Below are 25607 nucleotides of genomic sequence, written 5' to 3'. Positions count from 1 at the left end.
TTCAACTGGCAGATTTTGCGTTTTCATCACAAATGGAAATCAAACACAGCTATTACATCACCGAGGGTCAGTTGAAAACAAGGGAATTGATGCAAGATGTTTCAGGTCTGTTATCTACTGCTGTTACCTAAGGGACATTTTGGCCCAAAGGGAGCTGATCAGTTGTGGTTAAGTCCTTCAGTATCAGGTTCCCAGAGGTGGATCATGAATGACAGACACACAAGTTTAGTCTTCCAAATTGAAGCCACTTGGAGCAAAGCCACGCGATCAGTACAAGTTAAGATAAGAGATGAGATAGTACTTTATTCATATGTATCAGAGAGACCCTGATATAATCGAAAACGTTTTCATCCTTTTTGCCCGAAATGGTGGAGAACGACACAACTCACATGAGGCCGACGCGGGCCAGGAACGTGCTGACAGCTCGTGCATGCTTGCTGCAGATGTCCCTCTGGAAGGAGCTCTTCATCCAGTCTTCTATGTTGCACACTTGCTGGACCCTGCTGGAGTGCCAGCAGATCGTCAGGAAGCGCAGCGCGGGTCCCAGCACAAAATTATCCTTCCTCAACTGACACGGCGAGCTGAAATGGAGACGCGGCCAAAGGCAGGGATCCAGGAAGACACCGCGGAGCCGGCGGCAGGTCAGGGACAGACTCCTTCGACTGTCCTTATTCAAGAAGGAGAAGAGGTGCAGCAGGCACTCGCGGTTCAGTTCGGTGAGGTGCATGGTGAGGCCTCCTCTCCAGGAGAGCGGCGGTGCCGGCTGTCACACTGCAACGATGTGCCTGAAGGCGGCATTGTGTGGCCCAGATACATGATGCCTCCTCCAGCACATGCTGGAACCCTGCACATATAAGGCTGTGGAATGGAGGCTATTTTGGGAAGACAAGCCGCCTGGACTGTCGAAGATGGAAGTGTGTGTGAGTATACACTGCCTATCCATTTATCATCTGTCACTTAACGGGCAGCGGGCAGCCCGCTGGTCTGAGGCAGATGTTTACATTGCTTGACCTAAATTTCAAGACAGATCTGGGGCAAAGTCCCAGAAACACCTTAAATAAAACTGTTTTGGAAGCAACATTTGTATGTGTTTAATCGAGTGAGAAGGCCCCTTAACTATTGTGAGGATTATTTTGAGATTTATTTGAGAATTGCTTTGAGGAGTTCGAGAGCAGTCATTTGAGACCAATAATTCAAGAGAAATAAGGATTGAAAATCATTCGCTGCGGAATGCATTGATGACCAAAAACTGAAATTGAGTATAATATTTATTTATTACCACATGCTTGTTTTTCTTTATTATTACAATTGATTGGCTTGTATTCCGTTTCATGTAAAGCACTTTGACTTTGTTGCATGTGAACCGTGCTATCCAAATAAGGGTTATTATCATTATACAGATAAAAAGCTATTCTCATTAAAAGTGTTTTGATTTGTAATCGGCATAATAAAAGTGTTGCTTTGCTTCTACCTAACAGTGAAAAATGACTTAGTGTGTTTTTTAAATGGAATGCAAAGCTACGAGGACGCATCGGAGATGACACTAAATCCGTCACGGTGCACATTGCACAAGGTGCGCCCACCTCCAGTCATTGGTAAGCGCGAGAGGCCGTTATTGGAAGCCAGAGGAGGATAACACCGCTGCAGAGAATGTGAGACCTTCATGTACTGTGACTCACTGCGAGCCACATCGCCCTGTTCCAGAGCCTTCATCTGTCGCATTACAAACACATGGCAACGTGAGCTTATCAGCAGCTGTGACCTAAAACAAACCCCACCCCCCCCAAAAAAAAGAAGAGAGAAAAGGCCACTTGTGTCTTTAATGAGGACGGAGCAGCGGGTCTGCAGACAGCCACCTGTGAGCTGCTACAGGCAGCAGCTGCTCCTTACAGTAGAGCAGTTTCCAGCCTGACAGAGGGGGCTGACGGGCGGTCACGTGTGCAGAGGAGCTCCTGTTTGCACCGTCTGTGTGAGTGGAAATGGTCATCGATGGAGGGAGAGGGAATACAAAAAGAACCTGTACAAAGCCTCCTCCTTTCCTCTGCCCAAATCTCAAAAGGCTCTTTTCAATTCACGGTTATATTTACATCCTCTTGGACTGCATGACCGAACACCTGGGAAGCACTGGTACTGCTCTTGTCTGCTGCCGGTCCTATAGCTAAATAGTTCATCAGTTCTGTTTTTGGACACCTCCTTTCAATTTCCATTTCATTTACATGCTACCTCTCATTCAGATCATCCTCCAGTGTGGCCTCAGCTTCCAAGGCTATGCGGATGACACCAAAATCTACCTCAACACCAAACCCTCCACTCAGTTCCCTCCCAGTCTCATCAACTGCTTTCAGGAGATACAAAAAGTAACTCCTGAAACTCACAACAAAACAAAGCTCGTGGTTGTGGTTCCCAAGCTACCGGAAGGTTGGGGACTTCGTCCTGAACATTGATGGCTGCTCCATCCACCCCAGAAGTCGGCAACCCGGTTGCCATTCTGGATTCCTCTTTTTCACTTCAGCCCTAAATCTAATCTGCCTCCAAATCCTTCTTCCGACTCAAGAACATCACCAGGCTCCGCCCCAACCCAACGACTCCCTTCCTGCAGAAACCCTCCACTCGTTACTCACCTACCGCCAGGACTACTGCAATGGAGCCCTGTTTGGGGTTCCCAGCATAGCCCTGGGGAGGCTCCAATATATCCAGCATTATGCTGCCAGGGTTCTCACCTGCACAAAACTCTGGCAGCACATCACCCTTACCCTCACTCACCTCCACTGGCTCCCGGTCAATTCAAATATTGACCGTGAGTGGGTATTAAAACATTCAATATTCTCCTCCTCACCTACAAGTCCCTCCATACCCCTCAGTACCTAGCAGGCCTCCATCTCCCAGGATCAGTTTTCTTCAATTTGTTAACTTTTTCTTTGGGTGTCCTTGGGTTCCATGAAAGTCGCTAATAAATCCCAATTATTACTAGGGGTGCAGACCCTGAAGGGGGCGGAGACCCCTATTGTTTCTGGCCATGAAAAAGTGAACTCAGTAGTCTATGGATGTCATGGAACTGACGTACCTACAGACATGATGAATAAAATGGGGATTTGGGTCAGTTCCGACATGTCGTCCTCTGAGTTTGATCCAAATCCTTGATCTCAAAGTGTTCTAAAGCTTTAAAAAGATCTGCAGATCTCTGATTGGTCACAGGCAAGTGTTTCATTGCTTAAGATATCTTAAAAAGTGAATTAAAGTCACAGACTCCCAAAATTCAACCAGTTGAGTAAATACAAGCGGTTTAGTAAATAAAAGCGGTTTGGTAAATACAAGCACTTCGGTTAATAGAAGAACTTAAGTAAAAACAAGTAATTTAGTTAATACAAAAGTAAAATTAATACAAGCACTTTAGTAAATACAAGCGGTTTAGTAAATACAATAAGTTTAGTAAACACAAGTGGTTAAGTAAAAAGAAGCATTTTAGTAAATGCAAGTAGTTTAGTAAAGACAAGCAGTTTAGGAAATAGAAGCGGTTTCGTAAATACAAGCGGTTTAGTAAATACATGCGGTTTAGTAAATAAAAGCAATTCAGTAAATACAAGCGGTTTAGTAAATACAAGTGGTGGAGTAAATACAAGCACTTCCGGAAATACAAGTAGTTTTGAAAATACAAGCACTTTAGTAAATACAAGCACTTTTGTGAATGCAAGCGGTTTTGTAAATACAAGCAGCTCAGTAAATACAAAAAAGAAGTCCATACAAGCGGTTTAGTAAATACAAGCAATCCAGTAAATACAAGCACTTTCGTGAATGCAAGCGGTTTAGTAAATACAAGCAGTTTAGTAAATACAAAAAAGAAGTCCATACAAGCGGTTTAGTAAATACAAGCAATCCAGTAAATACAAGCGGCTTAGTAATCACAAGTGGTTACGTGAATACAAGTGGATTAGTAAATACATTGCTTAAGATATCTTAAAAAGTGAATTTAAGTCACAGACTCCCGAAATTCAAGCAGTTGAGTAAATACAAGCGGTTTAGTAAATACAAGCGGTTTGGTTAATACAAGCACTTCGGTTAATAGAAGAACTTAAGTAAATACAAGTAATTTAGTTAATACAAGTAGTAAAGTTAATACAATCACTCGTAAATACAAGTGGTTTAGTAAATACATGCGGTTTAGTAAATAAAAGCAATTCAGTAAATACAAGCGGTTTAGTTAATACAAGTGGTGGAGTAAATACAAGCACTTCCGGAAATACAAACGGTTTAGTAAATACAAGTAGTTTTGAAAATACAAGCACTTTAGGAAATACAGGCAATTTAGTAAATACAAGCACTTTCGTGAATGCAAGCGGTTTAGTAAATACAAGCAGTTTAGTAAATACAAAAACGAAGTACATACAAGCGGTTTAGTAAACACAAGCAATCCAGTAAATACAAGCGGTTTAGTAAATACAAGCGGTTTAGTAATCACAAGTGGTTACGTGAATACAAGCGGATTAGTCAATACAAGCACTTTAGTAAATACAAGCACTTTAGTAAATACAAGCAATTTAGTAAATACAAGCAGTTTGGCAAATACAAGCTCTTTGATAAATACAAACCGTTTCGTAAATACGAGCCATTTAGTGAACACAAACCGTTTAGTAAATACCTAGCCATTTAGTGAATACAAACGCTTTAGTAAATACAAGCCGTTTAGTAAATACAAGCAGATAAGTAAATACAAGCAGTTTAGTAATTGCAAGTGGTTAAGTGAATACAAGCGGTGTAGTAAATATAAGCACTTTTGTAAATATTAGCACTTTAGTAAATACAAGCGGTTTAGTAAATACAAGCAGTTTAGTAAATACAAGCGCTTCAGTAAATGCAAGCGGTTTAGTAAATACAAGCGGCTTAGTGAATACAAGCGGTTTAGTAAATACAGGCACTTTTGTAAATACAAGCGCTTCAGTAAATGCAAGCGGTTTAGTAAATACAAGCGGCTTAGTAAATACAAGTGGTTTAGTAAATACAGGCACTTTTGTAAATACAGGCACTTTTGTAAATGCAAGCGGTTTAGTAAATACAAGCGGCTTAGTAAATACAAGCGGTTTCGTAAATACAAGCTGTTTAGTAAGTACAGGCACTTTAGTAAATACAAGCCGCTTAGTAAATACACGTGTTTTAGAGGAGAACACTGCTACACCACCATCCATAACGTGTACCCCGCCGTTCTCTGTGCTGGGAAACTCCAACCTCCAAACTGCCTAAACCTGTTGAGGAGAACCAAGAAGTGAAGCAGTGGAGGATCAGCGTGAGGGTCTGGGCCAGTTACGTCTTTCTTTCATCTACTCGGTGCAAGTCAGTGTGATTGTCATTAGTCCTGGAAACCGTACAGACGTTGCATCTTGCATCGTTTGTAGGGTTTGTTGTATTTGGGTGTAAAATGACACTAAAAACACCGACAACGGTTCTGAGTTTAAATAGAGATCAGAGTGAGAACTCTGCCTCAGCGTCTATATCCACCTGCACATCCCAGCATACATTTGTATTACTACTTAGATATTAAGCCAAATTACACATGAATGGTCCTGTAATTTAGATGTTATACTTCATAGTCAAAGCCAGATGTGTTTCCATTATTACATAAAGGTTTATTCCATTACTGATAATTAAAAAGACTAAAATACTCGGAAACCTCGACAAAAGGAACCAGCCTTTATCAGGACATGAAAACATCTGGTGAAATAAAACATAATGTTCTAGGAAGATATTTTATTGCAGTACCAGAATTGCCAAGAAAACGGCTTCTGTGATCCAACATTCTAATGAACGTGCGCTGAGGTGTTTACCGACCGTGTTTGTGTTGAACACGATGGCTTTAGATCACCGGGGCCGGCTCGCCCCTTGCACTTGAACTAATTGATAATATAATTATTATTATTATGTATTATCATTCTTTTGCTCTTTTTGTAAATACAAACTCATTGTGTTCCATGGAACCCGGTGCTGTGTCCTTATGTTGCAGCATTGGATCCAGTCCTAACACAAAGTGTAGGAGTGGAAAACAGAACAAAACATATTCCCTGTTTGTGACCTCACACATGGCGTTGGCTTGCAGCTCCAGAGCAACGGCTCCCGATGGTGTCCCTTTTATTTTAGTCCCAAAAGTTTAAAAAGTGGATGAAATGTGTGTGAGGGGCCTGCAGTGTTGAATGTGTTTGAACGGAAGCGTGTTGTTGGCAACTTCCACAAGGAGTCATTTCCTTCCACAGACACACCGTGAGGCAGGACTCTGGACTACAGGAAGTAGACAGGGACCCGACAGGAAGTAGACAGGGACCCGACAGGAAGTAGACAGGGACCCGACAGGAAGTAGACAGGGACCCGACAGGAAGTAGACAGGGACCCGACAGGAAGTAGACAGACACCTTCTCATTTTAGGATAAAATCCCAACACACTAGTGGATCCTTGTATTAGTATTTCTGTGTCACCAGAACTCAGAAAACTCGCGTCATCATGTCATTACGTGAGCCGATGCTGCGTTCAATGGAAACTCAGAGAAATGTAACTCGTTTTAGACGTAATGCTGATGATGTAAAGACAAGCGACGGCATGAACTGATGTTACGTTCCCATGGGAACCGGAAAATTTGTCATTGGTATTGATAATAGAACCCCAGTATTGCTGCCTGCAGCTATATCATTATTATTATAATTCTTCTTCTTCTTCTTATTAATAATATATTAATGAATAATTAAATAATTTAAACGTTACATCTCCTTTTTGTATACAGGACACTAACCTCATATAATATTGTGAATTAGTTGTTTTCAAAAAGGAGATGACATGTTTTTTAAATGTTTGGCCCATTGCACTGCATTTAAGCACGGTGAGAAGTTCAATAATAAGGCGTTCAGGGAGGTTGTGCTCTGGACCGTTATAAATGATCAAAACCAACATTTTAATAAGGCCCTGGTTGAAAAAACAACAACCTGTCCTTTAGTTTTATGGGCAAAAATATCATTCAATGTGGCTTTAGAAGGTATGTTTACACTTCAAATGTAGGTAATTCCATATTATCCCTGTGAAATGACAGATGAGCACCGGCCAAAATAATGATTTCAGCAGTTAAAAATGATGTAGCTTGAAGGGCAAAGTGGTTTAGACAAAGTGTGTTCTGCTGATGGCGGTGGGATTAAAAGTAGGCATAAGGACGTCTCTGGGGTTGAAATTTCTAACGTGTAAAGAGGTCAATATTTTAAACCAAGAGGAGGTTTTCAAATAACACAGTAGTTAAAGTTGTCCAGTTTATCACATCACATTGACGCTGCTTATAAAATCATTTTCTTTGAGTGTGATCATACTGAAGGAATTACAACAACCGTCACAACATGATACAGTTTTGTGGTTTAATGAAGTGATCGAAAATCTTTCGTGACATCAAGTCTGGGATTCTGGTCTGATATTGAACAGAAAACTATTTGAGGAACCTCAAATTCTCTAACGTTGGAGTTGGAACCTGAACAAATTCCCAGATACAGATAAATCCAGATAAAACAAAATGTTATATTGAACAGAGGAAGTCAACACAGAGTGAGGTATGGATGGATGACGACCATCGAACATGTTCAGAGCTACTACATAATCAGTTATTTGAGCAGATCGCAATCGTTTTGTCAAACCATGATTCCACAATCGTGTTTCCATCCAAATATAAGGGGATTTTTAAACCATATTAGAAAGGTTGCAACAAACACAATGTGAATTACAGAGTTGCCTTCAGTGAGGTTGAGGCAAATTAAGAGTCTACCTGAATTTTATATTTAAATATTTTCATAGAGTAGACATCAATTATAAGTACTATTGAACTAACTTTATAGTTCAATCACCAAAGATGATAACTGATTTTTCTTAATCATACATGTGTTCACTTAAGGCCTTCAATGTTCTTCCATGGAGAAAAGTAAACAAGAGCAACCTTTATTTTTCAAAGAGGAAATTCAAGTGTAGAAAAGGATAAACAAGTAAAAACGAAAAAGTGACGGAGCAAAAAAACACACCTCAAAATCTGAGACTAATTGATTTTCTTCCTTCTGAGCTGAAAACGAAATCGTCAAAGTTTGATTTGAAACAGATGTGGAAAATCCCACTCCGGGATTTGGAGTCAACCACGTCGATTTGCGAACCATCACAAAGCAGAGGTGCAGTCAGCTGGGAGTGAAATCAGTTGGAGAAAAAACACGGCAGGACCTTTATCATCCGAACCTGGAGTTTTCCAACTCTGACCTGAAATGACCGACTCTGAACTCTACAGACTCAACTTACATTAAAAAAAAAGACAAATCGAGAGGAAACGCCGCACTAGGCAAAATATCAAGCAGCTCATTATACAAGAGATTTCCATTTGTAAAAGGTAGTAAAAAAAACATTTATATTCAATTACTCCAGAATTAAAAGGAATGAAGTATTAAAACATCATAATGAGGCAGCAGTGGAATGAGAATCGGAGGTTCCCCCCTTCCAAAGGCGTTATAGCGAAGCGTGTTGTAAAGTTTGGCTCTCGCTGGTGGAAGCGGCTCCGTCCAGGAAGCCTCCACCCGATCGATCCCCGTCCGTCGCCACCTTTCCCAGGGGGGCCACGTCCGTCACAGCTTCGTCCTCGACCGCGCCCTCATCTGTGCCTGGAGTGTCCAGAGTCACACCGTGGGAGGCCGCCGCGACAGAGTCCGCCTCCACCTTCAGAGGACCCCCAGCGTCCGCGGCGGGCGGGGTGTCCGCCGGCCTTCGGCTGGGGGCCGCGCTGGGCGACGCGGCCTTGTCGGTGGTCTTCTCCACGTAGAAGAGAATGTAGGCTTTGGCCTTCCTCACCGTCTCCTCGGCGGCCGCTGTCACCGTGCTGTCATTGAAGTGGAACCAGCGTCCCTCGTGCACGCCGTACGCGGTGTAGTGACCCGATCCGACCCTGTGGACACGGAGGACATTTAGGGCGTTCAACGGATCCAGGTCTGATCAGGCAGCGGCAGAGCAGTGCTGCCACCTGCTGGGCGATGAGGAAGCAGCCGACTCTCTGTTCATGTTGTTTTCTGTTAGTCGCCAGGCTGATGCCCTGAGGATCTAGTGTGGGGAAACATGTGGCTCGTGGGCCAAAACTGTGTCCACGCAATTTATTTCTTTGGGCCCCAAAATAAATGACAATGTAATAATGACCCTCAGTTGTTTATCCGCATGTTTCCAGGTTAACAAGGGCTTGTACCTCCAACAGCTGTGTAGCAGAAAACATTGCAACATATTTCCTCCTTGAGTTTCTCCGGAACAAAACAAGAGTTTAAAAAAAATACGAGTGCAACGATTATATTTTGCCTTCGCTTACAAGCTCCGCGCTGAAGCTCCAACGTGGGGGTGGGGGTGGGGGGGAGGGGTCTCGGACGGTGAAAAGGTGACTCACCCAGATCCATGATGCACCACCACGGCAGCCAGGTCGTAGAGGCGGCCGCCTGGCGACAGGTTCCCTGGCTGCAAACAGGAGAATGAACCGATGATTATAATAAAATCATTTCAATACTCTACTTTTTATTTTCATCCCGTGTTGTAACAGGATTCCATCAGAACCTGAGCTCAAAGACACGACTGCCTAGTTCATAACTTGTCACATGACTGTGGCGGAGTTGACTAATCGGCACATTCCTCGTGCTCGTCTGTCTCACTTTCACTTTGACGTTCAGCCTAACGGTCCGTCGTGTCGGTGCTCACTGCTCGGCCTTCCCCCAAATTAATCTGACGTCTCCACACACGGAACAACTGTTTTCAACCGTCTGAAATGTGCACTTGAGCGGTGGCCGTGCAGCCGCAGGACCCAAAGAGCTGTGCGCCCCAAAACAGAAGCTTGTTTGGTTTTTGCCGCAGCACGGCAGGAACCGCTCTGACCCTCAGTGTCCGTCACCCTGATGCTTTCTGCACTTTTACCATTTGATGTATATTCTGGACGCGGCAGCATCAGTCTGTACGTACAGGACTGGTTCTCAGCTCAGGTCATCCAGGATTTAAACACACATCCTGGTGAAACCCTGGAGAAGCGCACGAGGGGCTGCTGGTTCAGCTCCCGTTCCAGGACACCTTGAGCAGCACACATTTCAAGTCCTGAAGCAGAGACGGGCCCGACTGATGTGACTGACCACACCCCAGGGAGCGCGACGCAAAGGAAGGATTAGAACCCACAACCAGCGTCCGGCATCTCCTTCCTGCCCGTGGCACCTTGACGACTGTTTCTTTTTGGTTCCACTATAAAACATTAATATCCCATTACAACGTTCCAGATTAGGTCTACGTTTATCCAATAGTTACTATTCATCATAAGCTGCCTACATCATATCTTTATTAAAAGGACGGCTGGTTAATTTGTGAAGCACATTTCAAACACAAGGGCAAGTCAAAAAACAAAGAATAATAAAAGCAGAGAATAAAAATCTAAAACAAGATAAAGACATAAGAAATGAGAATATACATTTCACAGTGGGTGCCCATAACGAGCACATCGTGGAGCAGCCATTTTCATTTTCTGCATATAAACACAACATTTCTCACAACATATTTTATGATTTAAATAGATTGATATTTTATCCATTCCCGGATGGAGATTACAGTTTTGACAATGATTGTATGTCTGATGTTGAGAGAAACAACAGGTGTATTTGGCTCCATCATCCGGCGCCAAAGGTTATATTATTAAAGCAGTAATTAATATATGACAACCAACAGTCTGAGCCACATCATGAAACCCTTCAGGCTCTAAACCAAGGTGTTGTTTTGGAGCTTGGTTTTACCTCCAGCAGGAAGCCCCTCATGTCCAGGTCTCGCAGTGGGAACTCCACGTACGTGTCCACCTTGTTCCTCAGGAACGCCGTCCAGTGGAAGCGCTTGAGGTGGAGACACAGAACCTGGAACAAACATCATTTTCAAAAATGTTTTGTCACAAAAACAAATTCAAACGTTGTACATTCTTACATATTCACCTCCCACGTCCCCATTCTAAATTAATTCCGTTAGCTATCGCCATCACATGTAAGATTCAATATGATTTAACTCAGTCCTTCATTCAAGACTTTAATAATCCAGACACACTACAAGTTTACACTTGTAGTAAAACAGCAGCTGGGGCTCATGTCCCACCTTCGGCAGCTTCTGGATCCAGAACTTCTTTGTGGATTTCTGTCGCTTCTTACAGCTGTGACACAGGTAGAGCTCCGTCTCATCGAGCTCCTCCAGGTCCGTGAAGCTCCGCAGGCAGTCTGGATTCAAAACCACCGCACCTTTAAAAACTGCTGTAGTTCTGCTGCCCTCTAGTGCAGTGTTTCCAAACCCACTTCAAAAAATGACATGAACTACAAACCAATGGACATTCTCTGTAAACCATGAGAAAAGCAAAACTGGCATTAAATTATTATTTCGGAACCATTTTAGCATAGAAATGTATTTTGAGTAGTAGCTAAACCAACCAACATAACACACCTGTTTGTTTCATGCATACATTGTTCAAGACTGTATTTATGAGTTTTACATATATGATGATAAATGAGATAAAATAATTGCATTCAGGCAGAGTTTCCCTCATCACTAAAACAAATGGTGTACTGCAGCTTACCTTGTAGCGTGCACGTGGGTCCAGGTTCCTGATCTTTGTTTTTCTTGTGTCTGAACTGACTAGGAATGTCCAGGGACAGATCTGAAAGGAAACAGGAGAATTTGAGCTCAAACCTCGTCCCGGACAGAACAACGTCCGCTGGGTAGTGCAGAGAGCAGCGACGCCTCTTACCGAGAAACGGGTCAAACTTCTGCGATTCTGTCCCGCAGATCAGGCAGTTGACTTCATTCTGCAGAATGCCGCCGAACACTGATGTGACCACAGTGGTGATCCCATTTCTGAAACAAACAAAGATAGGCGATTCTAGACTCAGGCTACAACAGGCTCGTTCTGCTCCACTGTGGAGTTCCCAACAGGATTTTCACCTCCTCAGTCCATCAACTCAACTCAACTCAACTCAACTGATTCTAGACAAAATTATATGTTGCCTAATGTAGGCATCATATGCCCTAAACACATTGCTCTCTCAAACCACGAAAATAGAACCTATTCAGATAAAGAGCCACTAATAAATAAAATTTTATTGTTTTTATTGGCGATGAATAAAGAATGAAATACATTTTTTAAATAGGTCTCTGAATGAAGCATGTTTCAGGTTTGATTTAGGGTTCTCTGAGAAAGATGAAAAATTAGAACTCTTGAACTAAATCACCATGCATCTCAACAAGGTTGCATTATTTATGTAAATTTGTGAAAGTTGTGGAATTTTACATTCTGAACATGGATTTTCCACATCTGATTTTAAATGATTTTGTACCTACACCTTAAAAAAACAAAAACACGTAAACAAAAGTTACATCTAAAAACGACATCCCGCATTACATAAAATAGAAAGGATGTCGTACATGCAGCATTTGGGCCCTGAGGTGGCTGGTCTGCCCGTCTCTGGAGGTGAGACAGGGGGTTTTGCGCCATTCTGGTTCCCCTGAAGCTCCCTGTGGAGGTGGTCCAGCAGGTAACGCATGAACTCATGGGCGTCCTGCTGTTGGTAGCCCCTAAAAATACCAACATAAAGAGTAAACATTTAAACAAAAATTTTCGTGCCAATGAAATGGGCCATCAGATGTAGTTATTATCCACATTTCACTAGAAGTGCAAATGCTACCAACAACATACAGCGGCTTCAGAAAGTATTATTATTATACAAATTTTGCACAAAAAAGTGAAGTGGTCTGAATACTGTGGAAGTCACTGTATAGAGGACATGCACCACCCACATACATCAAATGGCTGTTCCTTATAAGGTGCCAGCTAAATAAATGAGATAAATATCTAATATGGGATTGAAAAAAATAAAATCTTATGGATTACCACTTAAAACAGCATAATTACCACAGTAAAACCCACAAGTACAAAGTGGTGAAAATAAACGAGGTCCTGTACCTGAAGCTCGGCATGATCTTCCATATGGCGTAAAACAAGGAGTCTGGGCTGAAGGCCGTCTGGTTTCCCTGCCAGAGAGAGCACAAGGTCTTCCTCAGCTCCTCCACCAGAGACCTGTTCAGAGAGAAGCCTCACCATCACACCCCACCGCAGGAAAGCAGACCAACTCTGGACACTTAATTTATAGTGTTCCAGGGGCGTATGGTGAATAGAAATAGGCTGTTGCCTGCCTGAAATGGCTTGAAGCTTTCTCAGTCAAAACCTAAAATAAATAAAACTACCCTGCCAGTACTACAGATTGTCACCCTGTGCACTTATTGAACATTGCCCTTTTAAGGACTTAAGTTGACTGCTCATATTTTCAATCAATGTTGCGAACATTCCATTCCCCAGCCTCCAGAAGAGGACCTTACACACTGCTGTCCCCTTGGCTGCGGGTGTGGTACATCCTCCGTCCGGCTGTCTTCCCGCTGCGCAGCGCCACCGCTGGTAAACCTTTGAAATAACCGCTGAACTGCTCGATGTTGCTGTTAAAAAAAGAAACACCAATGAGCAAACAGTATGAACAACTTAAAACAAAGTTTTGAGAAACAAACTGAGTAACTGCCTTCAGCTCCTTTATCTGAGAATATCTCTGAAAGTTTGACGTAGAGTGAAAGTACTTCAGAGCAGGACATACAAGGAAGCCTCCTATACCTTCAGCGAGGAGTAAGAACCTTATGGTCTGATGCACAAAATGTGAATATATTTTTGGAACACATGCATCAGTCTCTGGGGGGGAAAAGTTGTTAATATGCTGCCATCTATGACACTCATTACTCCAGGGGAACCAGCTATTTGCGTGAACTGGGTTTTTCCATTGTTTACTTCACGTCACACTGTGGCCTCAGCGAGCAGCCTCACCTGAGGGACTGCAGGATGGCGTTCATGAAACACGTGTTGCCAAGGTTACGGAGTCCTGTGGCACCCAGAGCTGTGGACCCCCCCTGACAGGGATGAAAACAAAGACATTATCGTTTAAATGAGAAACTACATAAATATGAAATTTGTGTAATTATTGGATTATGTTCATCTTTAAAGCTTAAAATGTTTCAACATCCCACACAAGCTAAAGGATCTTAATCTCTGAGGTCACTGAGAATAATAGCCAGAGTAATGCTTGTGTGTCAGTAAAAAGTATTTAAATTTAGTCACGTTAGTAATTCAGGTGTTGGACATCGTGACAGTCACTGGCAGACTTGATTACTGACAGCCTGGAACGTCATTATCACACATTTTAAGTGTCAGTAGAATATGTAGCATGTCAGTAAAAATAGTTGAAGGTGTGTGTCAAGGTAAGCGCTCGGTGCTGTCATCATCAGCAGCACATTAAAAACTGAACGCTGATTTGATTTAACGTTAAAATATACCATTAATATTATATTTCTGTTGATGTACAGAGATGCCTGATAGTATGGGTGAGGAACAGAAGTGCTTTTGGTTCGAAGATGAATGACAACAAGAAGAACTCACATCATCTTTGAACACCTTGACGTTTGGAGAGGAACTTTCCATCAGTTTCCTCTTCCGCTGCCTCTCTCCGACCAGCGAGGTACTGTGGGGAAACAGTTTTATTCTGAATATTGTAGCTAAACATCGTGACTAATGCAATGACAAATTGCCGCATCAATACTTACTTTTCCAAACTTTGCAGATGGTCCCTGACCTTCTGCACATGGCCAAGTTTGGTGTCGTTTACAACAAAGTCGTCACATCTGTAACTATCGAAAAATAAAATAAATCAGATCAATTAATTAATTGAGTCACAAATTAACAGAACATAATTAGCATGGTGGAAATTGCGATATATTTGACCTCTAAATATTAATAATTTAATAATTTTCATTATGACGAGTTATCTAAAAAATAATCAATGTCTTCAAAAAATAAAGCTTAATTTTGAGTGTGCCATTGGCGGCAAGGCAAAGTAACTGTGGCTGTTCGGGTCAGATTTAGCAGGGAATTTGATCCTTTCGCAAGTTGTAATCCCTATAAAGGTTACAGCTCACTGAAACTTGACAATGTGATTTTATATAAACAGAGTAGGGAATAAACCTAGTAAAAAATACTATGGTACCCACAAAGCCTTTTCTCTATTATGACAACATAGTGAAAATTGAAGGATTATTCAAAGTCTTCATGTTATTACTCATATCTGCAAGTACCTGGAAAATGAAAACCCTGTAAGCATACATGGTATGAAAGGAAATGTAATCAGTGCCTTGCGTAGGTGTTAGAGAAAAGCACCCTTTATTCTGTAGTTCGGTGTCAGTGAACTCACCAGAAGGTGCTGTAGTTGCTGCAGTCCATGCACACCACGTGCAGCGGCTTCTCCTGCTTCTCACTGCTCTTCTGGCAGCTGTACGGTGGTTGGTTCTCTTCAAAGTGCTTCTTTGCATGTCCGCTAACATACCTTCACAGTCAAGACAAATAAGAACAACAGAGTACGTTTTTACAAAATAAAACCTTTTTCAGATTCTCTTGCTCAGGGTTTGGTGGGGGGGGGGGGGGGTCACTAAAGATAAAAGCCAGGGTGGCTGTTATGGCTGATTTCTGGACAAATCATCTTATTCAATAAAATATTGCAGATAAGCACTGAACATAAGTAGTGTACATCTGGTCCAGGGCAAGTACTAGGTCGAAACATGGCAGGGTATGAACAAGATGATTCTATGAACTGTTATCAGAAAGGTTTCCTTCAGGTCAGATAGCAAAGTCCGTGATAAGGAGCCGGAATGAATAGAAGCACCACTTTTATCCACAGAACTTCAGGTAAGTACGAAGATTGTCTGGGATCTCTCTCTACAGGCAAGTTTGAAGGCAAGTGTCAGGTTCAGCAGCAGGCTTAGGCTTTCATAACATCAAAAATATGACTGACACAGAACAACAATATATTGTAAGGCTTTGCAAAGGAGCCGCAGATATCCCAAAAGTCATTAAACAGTTCTTGAGATGGTTATGCACCATTTAAATATATGTTCTTGTACATTCAAATACGTTTGAGCCGTGCATGTGACCAGAAGCACTTGCCTTCCACAGTGCACCATCAGGCAGGTGAGGCAAACCCAGGGGCTTTTGTTAGATCTGCAAACTGGAAACAAAAACAGATGCAAAACGAGATTAGACACCGGGTTCCAAAGCTGCATCTCGGTTTAAACTCTCAATCCATCAGGTTTTCTTTTTGCATTCTTACCTGGATGGAAAGAAAACAACGGAAACAGCATATAGAGGAGCACATCTCTCTTATAAAGTTCCGGCTACACAGAGCATCAAATGGGATTTTTGTTTTTATTAAAGAAAATAATCTTACGGATTGCCACACTAGTAAATTATGATCTGGTGGAAGGATTCTGTTGAGTCAACATCCTCCAACATCCTCCATCATCACCAGTCACACGGACCCGGGCGAAGTGGTGACCTGTTCAACTTTCATCCCGTCCAGTAAACACCCGAACACCGCTATGTGTCTCACCGCTGCAGCACCAGGAGGACGGGGCGCCGCTCGGAAACCGGGAAGCGTCGACGGCAAAGCCCACGTTGGAGTGGATGTGCGGGCACTCCATCAATGAGCACTGGACAGTTACTAGTTAATAATCTAGTTGGTGGCGCATAGCAACACGCGTTTAACCACTGCGAGTTCAACGTGCCGAACGGTACATTTCACAGCCGACCAGATGTGTAGAAATATAATACAATAATAATAACAATAACGATAATATATTTAATGTGAAATGGAAGCGCTGAGGCTCAGAACAACACGGGGTGTTTTCCGTAGCTCATGCTACATGTAGCTGCACTAGCCGCGCTTGCTAGCAACGCTGTTCACGCAGACAGCATTCTGACGACTGTTAGCCTGCCGGAAGTTGGAATGAAAAGAGCGGAAGTGACGTGGGGGTTTAACGCGGGTCCACACTGCGCGGTAAAAGTCAAAGTTTACTTCCATGGCACCTTTAAAACGTGCTGGACGGGCTTAAAACAGAAACAAAATACAAATGAAGACAAAAGAAAAGAAAACAATAGACATCAGATAAAGTACTAAAATAATAGTAAAAAAATAAATAAAAATGATGTAAAAACTGCAGCCCACCAGTAGATGCAGTCAGGGTGTAAAGGTCAACTTGAAATCAAAGCCGACGGGAATATTAGTCGAATTCAATAGTGATTTAAAAGCGTCTGTGCAGATCCTACGTTAATAGGAAGCTAATCCGCAGTTTGGGGGCGGCCAACGCAGCGGCTCGTCGCCTCCGTTCTTTTTCATGGATCTCGGAATATTCCAACAGCGTCTGGTTTGTCGACCTCAGTGGTCCAACTGCAGCGTGACGATGCGGCAGCTCTGCTGGATAACCTGGCGCCAGCCCATTAAGCGCCTTCAAAACAAGCAGCAGGATCTTAAAATCAATCCAGAAACGGGCAGGAAGCCAGCGGAGGGAGGCTGGTACCGGTGTGATACGATCACGCTTTCTTGTTCCTGTCAGAAGACGAGCATCTGCGTTTTGTACTGATCGCAGACGGCCAAGAGGCGACTGATCCACACCATCATACAGAGAACAGCCGTCGTCTAACCGAGATGTAATGAAAGCACGAAAAACTCTCCTAAAATCTTTGAAGGAGAGGTACTGCAGGCCTTGACCTTGGCTCGAAGTCCTCACTGAAAAAAGCTGTATCTGACAACCAAACCAATCTGTTTATCAAGTTTGAAGGAGCTGTTTATAAACAATACGATGGGAGTCATCCAATTGGTCAGGCCGTCCAAACATAACTATGTCAGTCTTATTTTCATTGAGATTAAGGAAGTTCATGTCCATCCGAGTTTTGATATCTTTTTAAGCACTTCAGTAGAGGCTGCATTAAATCATTGCTTTTTGTTTTTATCGGCAGATAGACTTGTATGTCATCTAGCAAAGCAATGAAAAGGGGACATCGTGTTTCTTAAAGATGGACCCCAAGGGCAGCATATACAACAAAAGAGGACGGGGCCCAAAATGGAGCCTTGCGGGACCCCGATAATAAGGAGAAAGGGAGCGATCAGGGGCAAAAGAGGGAAGTGAAGACCTAAGAGCAGAAATCTTATCAATAGAAAAATTCGGAAAGTTATCCCAGAGTGTAGGCGTCGGCATGATATGAGCGGTATCACACGGGTTTATAAGAGCATAGGCCGCATGGAAAAGAACCTGAGGCCTATGACTGTGATTCGAGACGAGGTTCAGCAGTTTTAACGCCTCTGGTATTCTGATAAGCAGTCCCGTAAAATCCCTGGAGAGACCTGGAGCTTGGACCTTTCCCACTTCCTCTCTGCTCGTCGGCTACATGCACGTCTGAGAGCGCCGGGAAGTGTCATTCAGCCACGGCTCTAAAGGTGTTTTAGTGCGTTTAGTGCACCGAGATCACAGCAGCCGTCCGTGTGTAAAGCATCGAGATATTTGAAAATATGAAAATATTTGACAAAGGCGACGTTGTTCGAGGGTTACTCGCTCGCCGCCGGCGTGCAGGGCCACACGTTTTAACCCCAGAGCAGGGGGCGGGAGCAGGAATTAAAGCAGGCAAATGATCCGATATACATGTGTCCACAATTTCACAAATGCAAACACATAAACCATATGACAGCACAAGGTCCAGTGTGTGTCCCTTTTCATGTGTTGGGCCAGTCACCGACTGAGTGAGACGAACACAGTCTTTGACCATAGGTCTGTTTTCACATCATACATGAATATTAAAATCACCAAGAATGAGCACCTGTCATATCTGGGCTTAACAAAAGATAGAAGCGCAGAAAACTCAGAAATGAAACAAACAGATTAGGAGGCCTATAAATGAAGATACAGAGTAAGGGGGTGGGGCCAGTCATTATGAAATTTAACACTTCAAAGGAAATAAAATCACCAAAAGTAACAGGATGGCACTTAAAAGACCAACCTAAAGTCAGGGGGCGTGGCCTCACTCAAGGGAGTACACTGTGCCAGACCTGCCCGGTCTGTTTGACGGTCACGTCTGATGTACGTCAAACACAGGAACATCGCCAGCGTCACCAGTGTCCCCCGGTGGCAGCCAAGTCTCAGTTATCGTCAAAAAGTCCAAATGATTAGAAACAATAAAACCATAAATGATAAAAGATTTATTATGGAGGGATCGCACATTCAGGAGGCCACTATAGTTTGGCGGCGGAGCAGAGGTAGAGGAGATGGGCGTACCGCAGATAGGACGTAAACTGCACATATTTGCTCCCCTATGAGGCTTCTCGAAAAGCAGCTGCAGGGTCTGTTATTGCAAATCACCGTGATAGAGGAAATACCAAATGCACAGAGAACGGGGAGATATACGGTCTGGGCGTGACAATGGGAACAGTACATCTGTGGTGAGGTCAGGAGGCCCCAGACCCACACCACTGCATGTCACCCTGTGGTGGAAACAGAGCAGGGTCGAGGTGAAGTGATCAAAGGTTTGCACCAGACCTGCTCAAGTGGCGTCCGTCTCACAGAAAAGGTCCGTGCGAGCCCAAAATGCAGCAAAGTTATCAGCAAATGGAATGTTCAGACACCACCTTTCTAACCAGACGCCAAGCTGACGGATGCGGCTGAAACCCACGTCAACGAAGCAGGGAGAGGGGATTGGTCCGGATATTAATATTTCCTTTTTTTTGTTTTCAATGTGGAAGTTATAAGGTTTACAAAGTCCTTTTTCAACCTTTAATTCATGTCATTGAATAATTAAGGTGCTCGATGACTCAGGAATGGTGTGTTCTGGTATATGTGTCTCCGCCACTCCACCTCGCTGCATTCTATTTTTCAACAAACCATTTTTCACCATTTGTGAAAAAAAAAAAATTTAAATTAAAAACATTTTGAAGAAAGAAATATTTTAGATTTTTAACCAAATTTTTATCGGCTATATGTTCTCGTGGGTCAGATAACCTGTATTTTGTATAATGAGATGTATAGTAAGTAACGCAGACATTACATATGACACCACGCACCGTTTTGGTGTAATGGAAATGTATTTGTAGTTTTTTCTGATATATTGTCTGACATTTCGATCTGTACTGGAAATCGATCAAATCGTAACGGGCCGATGGTTGTAATACACTTCATAGAAAATAATAATGCATGGTGAAAACAAATTTGATGGTGTTTTTTATTAAATGTTCTCTTATAAAGTAATTTATTACAGAAATATCACATTGAGGATACTTGCTCAAAATACAAGGTATTGAGATGATAAATACATGGCTGGGACCACGTTGTCTTACATCAGGATGTTTTGAAATAATAGAAAAGAAAAAAACTGAAATGAAACATATTCCAAGCATTGTTCTCAGGAATACAATAAGGACTATCAAGGAATCTCCCCGGTGGAACTTATTCTACACGGCACGTGTTTGGGGTAAACCACACATAAATAAGTAGAAGACAAGAAGTGTATTATGATGGCTTCCACGTAAAACCGAAGTATTTGTAACGCCCGCTCTTGGTAGTTGCAACCCTGATCTCTTCTTCGGAACGATGTCGTTTCGAACAGCGTCTCCGCCCACAGAGTGGAGATGGTTCCAAAGGTCTTCTATGACATCTCAATGGCTCTGTCCTGGAGAGGCGATTCCTCTTTCTGCACTTTGGCTTTCTTTCCTGCCCTTGTGGGTTTGTTCCTTAAAAAAACAAGACAGAATAAAAGTTGTTGTCGCCATGAAAACATTTACGTTTCACTTTCACTTTGAAGTGATATTATGTTTAAAAAAAATAAAATAAAAAATAAAAGGCCTTACTTTGACTTTACAACCAGGACAATCACAACGATGAGGATGATGGCTCCGATAATACCAAACACCAAGCCGCAGATCAGGGCTGCTCGATGCAAGAAAAGATTCAAAATTTTCAGAACTAAGAACTCTCAGAATTACTGCTAATATTCATTTAAAATGCTACTTACACACACGCACACGCACAAGCACACGCACACGCACACTTTATCTGTACAAATACTTCAAATTCTAAAACAATATATTTTTTAAAGTGCATCATGTTGTATTAAACAGTAGGACGCACAGGCCAGAGGAGATATAAAATAGTTCTGCTGCACTGTCATCTATCTACCTGTCTGTCTGTCTGTCTGTCTGTCTGTCTGTCTATCTATCTATCTATCTACCTGTCTCTCTGCGTTTGTACTCACCTATTGGGGTGTTGGGCTCATCCTCCTCCAGTGTATCGCCATAATCTGACAAATACAACATTTCACTGTTAAACATGATCCACGCAGGATGTAAAGTGTTCCTCTAAAATCGCCATTTTCTCGATGTCATGTTGAGCTCACCATGGATGCCATCACACGTTTCGTTGCAGGTCTTTTGGTCCAAAAATCTGTTTCCATTTCCGATGCAACCGCTCCAAAAGAATGTTTTGCACTTCTTATTAATAGAATCATAGTAGAAACGCAGATAATTGCCTTTACAGCGTCCCTTGGCTTTGGGGAAGTGGCACGCTTGGGTTGCTGTAAAGTAAAGAACACATGACTTTCACGACGGGGAAGATTTTCTTTTAAATAATAACATTCAATTCAATAAGTGGTGAATATTTTTTCACCACTTGATGGCACATTGCTTTAACTTAACGCCCTTTAAGCCTCCGAACAGACAATAACAATAAAAAGATTAACAAACAACTGTTGAAGAGGCCTATTTAATAAATGGTATAATATAATCGGGCAGTAATTGGGAGGAGTCCAGTTGGTGAGGAGGGTGGACTAATGTCCTATATAGTTTATATATAGTGAATATTAGGCCGAAGGTGGTATTTACTATAAATTGCCAGAGAAAGAGGTGGGCGTACTCTTTATCACTGCATATACTGCCCATACCTTCAGTACACTGAATATAAGACATATGGACAGGTCGTCCTTAAAGCCTAAAGATGGCTGCGTGGGCCTTGTATAGCTTTGCATCGTGTTACTTAGCGGTGAACCTTTCCTTATTTCCTTCTTTATAACCTCAGCAGAACTGTGCCCACTGAGTCAGATTGAGACACCCGGTGGTGAGGAGCTCCACTGGACTAAGTAGTGTTTTCCCTCATGTCTAAGACCATAAAGCTGTGGCTCAGTCGCTTCATGCTCCAAAGTCCTCTGTTTACAGTCATAATGAAGGGCAATTTGGCCCCAATAGTTGAGCCAAGCCTTGTTATGGCTCTATTCCCAAACGCCTAACGCGATTTGAAAAACCTAAACTGGCTCATCATTTTCATCTGCAGGTGTCGATGACTATGTCATTTCAGTGTAAATGCTTCAGTTCAGAGGAAACTCACGGTTCACGGGGTAGATTTTCTCCACCTCGGCAGAACAGTTGCTCATACACTCCCTCTCGTTGTTAAACCGATTGTTGTTCCCTCCTTCCCCTTTGTATACGAAGGGGAGGCAGATATGCTCCTTGGTATCGTAATATATGGAGAACTGGATGGTTGCGCCGGTGCCCTCATCGTGGGGAAGGTCGCAGAACTCTGCCCAGACAAACAGATGAGGAGGAAAATATTTCATCTTTGACCGGGGATGATATGACTCACACTCCCGCCACACCATTTCAATAGCAACACTTTTCTGCAAGTTGTAAAGGTTTTTGATGGTAGTTTCACAAAAAAAATTATGTCTAAATGTGATTGATTTTGTGTTTCCACATCCCAGCAATATTGAATTATAACGAAATCACAAGGTGCATGTGGAAAACTGTTGAAAAAGAGGACATGGTATGAGATATCTCCTCCTCCATATAAGGACACATGGATAATAATCAACTAATGTCATCAACGGTATAGATACACTCCTTTTTATGGTGGCAGTAAAATGTGTCATTTACAATCTGTTTTTTTCAGGAGGCTCGCCCTGTATAGCTCTAACAGAAGGCGAGAAAGTCCAACTCAAGCTCCAACAGTAAAATGCTTCTCCATCTCAGGCAAAATACAGAAGAATATATAAACCAACATTCAGAAGGGAACAGTGGTGGATTATCCAGATTGCAGTTGGAAGTTGCTTGCCTTGCAGTGAGTTCCCGGCGCTCAAAGCACCCAGGCTCAGACACAGTAATCAGTGTTCAGAAGGCAGAAATTATGGAATCACTTTTGCACAATTATTAACAATGTAAATAGCATTTTTACAGCAGTGGTCCCTTTTGGTCATAGCTCCTACTTCCTAAATGTTGTCATTGTCGGTTTCAGCTGCAAGTCACAGCATGAGATCATATGGAAAAAGTTAGTTCAGAACGTTTTCCCCTCAAAGCATCACAAACATAAAGTTACACGCCTATATAACTGTGCACACATTGACTATGTTCCGATGAAGGATATCAATGCAAAAGTGGAAGCGACTTTGTGGCCATGATGAAAGGCTTAAAGGGAGAGACCTTTTGCGTCTTTGCTGTGTATTCAAAGACACTGAAATGTAAAATGTATTTAAAAAAAAGAAACAAAAAAACTGAAATATCATTATAATGTGTATTCAGTGTCTTTGCACTTTGCATAAAAATTGCATCTAAATAAATGTTTTAATTTGGTTTTGATATGACGCCCGTTGTGTTGCTGTGCAGGTGCAGGTTTAATGAGTGAAACAGCAGGGAGCCCTACCTGGAGTTGCGGAATGGCTGATGTGGAAAGCAGCAAAAATGAATCCAGAAATGAGGAGGTATTTCATCTTGCTGCTCCCTGGTGTGCGGTCCAACATGAGCTGATCGAGAGCGATACCGCCGCGGGGAGGGAGTCACTATGTCAGCGTTGACCTTTGAACCCACTTTGTTTCCTGATGTGAGTTTATGGTTAACGGAAAGCTGGCTTTAAAGCACAGAGTGCGGGTTAACACCTTCGCTGGGGGCACGGTTTGGAGGACTGGGATTATGTCGATAATGCAAGACTAAACTTCAACATGTCGTCCTCTAGAACAGGCCTCAGTCTGGAATGGGAACTCATGTCTTTCTGGAACGCATCTTTACCATGGACGTGATGGGTGTGATGGACGCTCCCACGCCCACACAGTTTGTTTTCACTGGCCTTACATTTTCCTGATGTTTAAAATTGATCATTTTACACCCTACATTCATTTTACGCATGCAAGGTGAAAACACATAATAATGAAACCGGTTTTGTTTCATATAGCATTTATATTTTATTCCCGGGATTTAAGTTTGTTGCCCCTGCTGGAGAGGACAAGAACTCCACAGCTGCAGGGCAGTGGAGGAGTCCATCCAGTTCAACCTCATGGGGGGGATGGTTTATTTTGCATTTCCTCTAATAATAATAATCTCTTTTTATAGATGAGTGTTTTTGGATTTACTTTGCAGTCATGTACACATGTGCACTTGTGTTATTCAGTCCTTTGTTTTACAATATTTTGAGTCAAATCGTTTTTGTTTCTGATATTTCTTTCACCCCTCTTGTGTCGTTTTGGTTTGGTCATGTCTCTATATAAAGTACGTTTGCTGCTGTTTCATTCGCTCAGGTCCGTTTGCTGCGTCGAGTTGCCTTTATCTTAACTCCTGGTTAGGTTCTTTAGATTCCATTTTTAGTTTTATCAGACTTTAGAGCAGTTTTTTTAAGTTTCCTCCAGCACTTGTTTTGCAGCCCTCCTCAGCTGATTATGTTTATTTGGTCAATAAATCCCAATTTGGCCTCAATCTACCTGCAACTCCTGTGTCAGAGGGCTCCTGTGTCCCTCACGCCGGGTCAGATTACTGAAACGTAATCTGCTGCATTTCTGAAAATCTGAAACCCTTTAAGCACAAGGCCTTGAGTTTACTTTTGAATTACTTGTCTCCGGTAATGAAAGTTTTATAGCTGGTGCTGTTTTCAGACAAAGGTAAAACGCCAAACTAGACCAAGATCCCATCAAGAGATCCCATCAATTTTCAGCCAGAAACTCAGGAAACACGACACGTGAACCATCTCCAACTTTCAGAAGCGGTGCAATCCAAAGAGCATCAACAGCATTTCTTCAGCAAACTATGGTTTCACAATAAAAAATCTAAATGAATGAATATTTAAATGTGGCCACATAATCCTTCCGTAACCAAGGATGTCTTTGAACCTACTTGTTCAAGTGTAGCTGAATATAGTTATGTGCTTTAAGAAATAAAATCTGATTCCACAATCCCAAAAAATTTAGAGTTCATTAAACATTTTAGAATATTTCTGAATATCGAGTGTTTGTACAAACTGTCACGAGCGTCTTAAAATGTGGAACGGACCACAATAAGACCAGAATAATGTGGAAATGGAAGGGACCAAAGGACCAAGGGACCATTTTTCAAAAATGTATATGAACACATTTATATGGAAGCATTGATACACACTGTTGAGAAAGAGTTCCTGCATGGACATCACATGTTGTTTAGCAGATGCTTTGGGCAAAAACAACCCTAAGAAAGTGCATTTGTGGTCAAACTAACTGTACATAGTATTACATATTAGGCATACAAACCAATCATAAAAGAAAAAATCCAGAGATGTTGTCTGGCAAGAAATGTCCCTGCGTTAATACATATAGGTCTACTTTTCATTTATTCAAATGTCCTTAAAATATATTATGAAATGTCATTGGGGAAATAGATAGTCATTGTGGCAG

At 42.3% G+C, this 25607-nt stretch overlaps 2 protein-coding genes across 3 annotated transcripts in view; both read right to left on the bottom strand.

The window, feature by feature from the left end:
* Positions 1–811, bottom strand: part of fbxl22 (F-box and leucine-rich repeat protein 22) — an 8522-nt gene extending 7711 nt beyond the window's left edge. The window contains exon 1 of the mRNA XM_080002200.1: positions 390–811. Within this exon, the coding sequence (XP_079858326.1) occupies positions 390–727 (338 nt within the window). The 5' untranslated portion in view covers positions 728–811. The remainder of the gene's footprint in view (positions 1–389) is intronic.
* A 6552-nt stretch (positions 812–7363) lies between these two features.
* On the bottom strand, positions 7364–16833 carry usp3 (ubiquitin specific peptidase 3). Of its 2 annotated transcripts, none has more exons than XM_080001754.1 (15): positions 16501–16833; positions 16059–16119; positions 15310–15441; positions 14666–14749; positions 14502–14583; positions 13893–13975; positions 13403–13516; positions 12990–13103; positions 12452–12601; positions 11778–11884; positions 11607–11687; positions 11135–11253; positions 10789–10902; positions 9414–9481; positions 7364–8930 (listed from the first exon to the last, which is right to left on the bottom strand). In XM_080001754.1, the coding sequence occupies exons 1-15, from the start codon at positions 16589–16591 to the stop codon at positions 8498–8500; spliced, it is 1833 nt and encodes a 610-aa protein (XP_079857880.1). In that variant the 5' UTR covers positions 16592–16833; the 3' UTR covers positions 7364–8497. The 2 variants fall into 2 exon arrangements, with proteins under 2 accessions (XP_079857880.1, XP_079857881.1); XM_080001755.1 differs by lacking the exon at positions 16501–16833 and adding an exon at positions 16222–16352.
* Between the last annotated feature and the right edge of the window lie 8774 nt (positions 16834–25607).

Source organism: Zeus faber (assembly GCF_960531495.2).
Source record: "Zeus faber genome assembly, chromosome: 6".
Classification (NCBI taxonomy): domain Eukaryota; kingdom Metazoa; phylum Chordata; class Actinopteri; order Zeiformes; family Zeidae; genus Zeus; species Zeus faber.
Note: the sequence above shows the minus strand (reverse complement) of the source record. Positions and strands in the feature narration are given on the sequence as shown.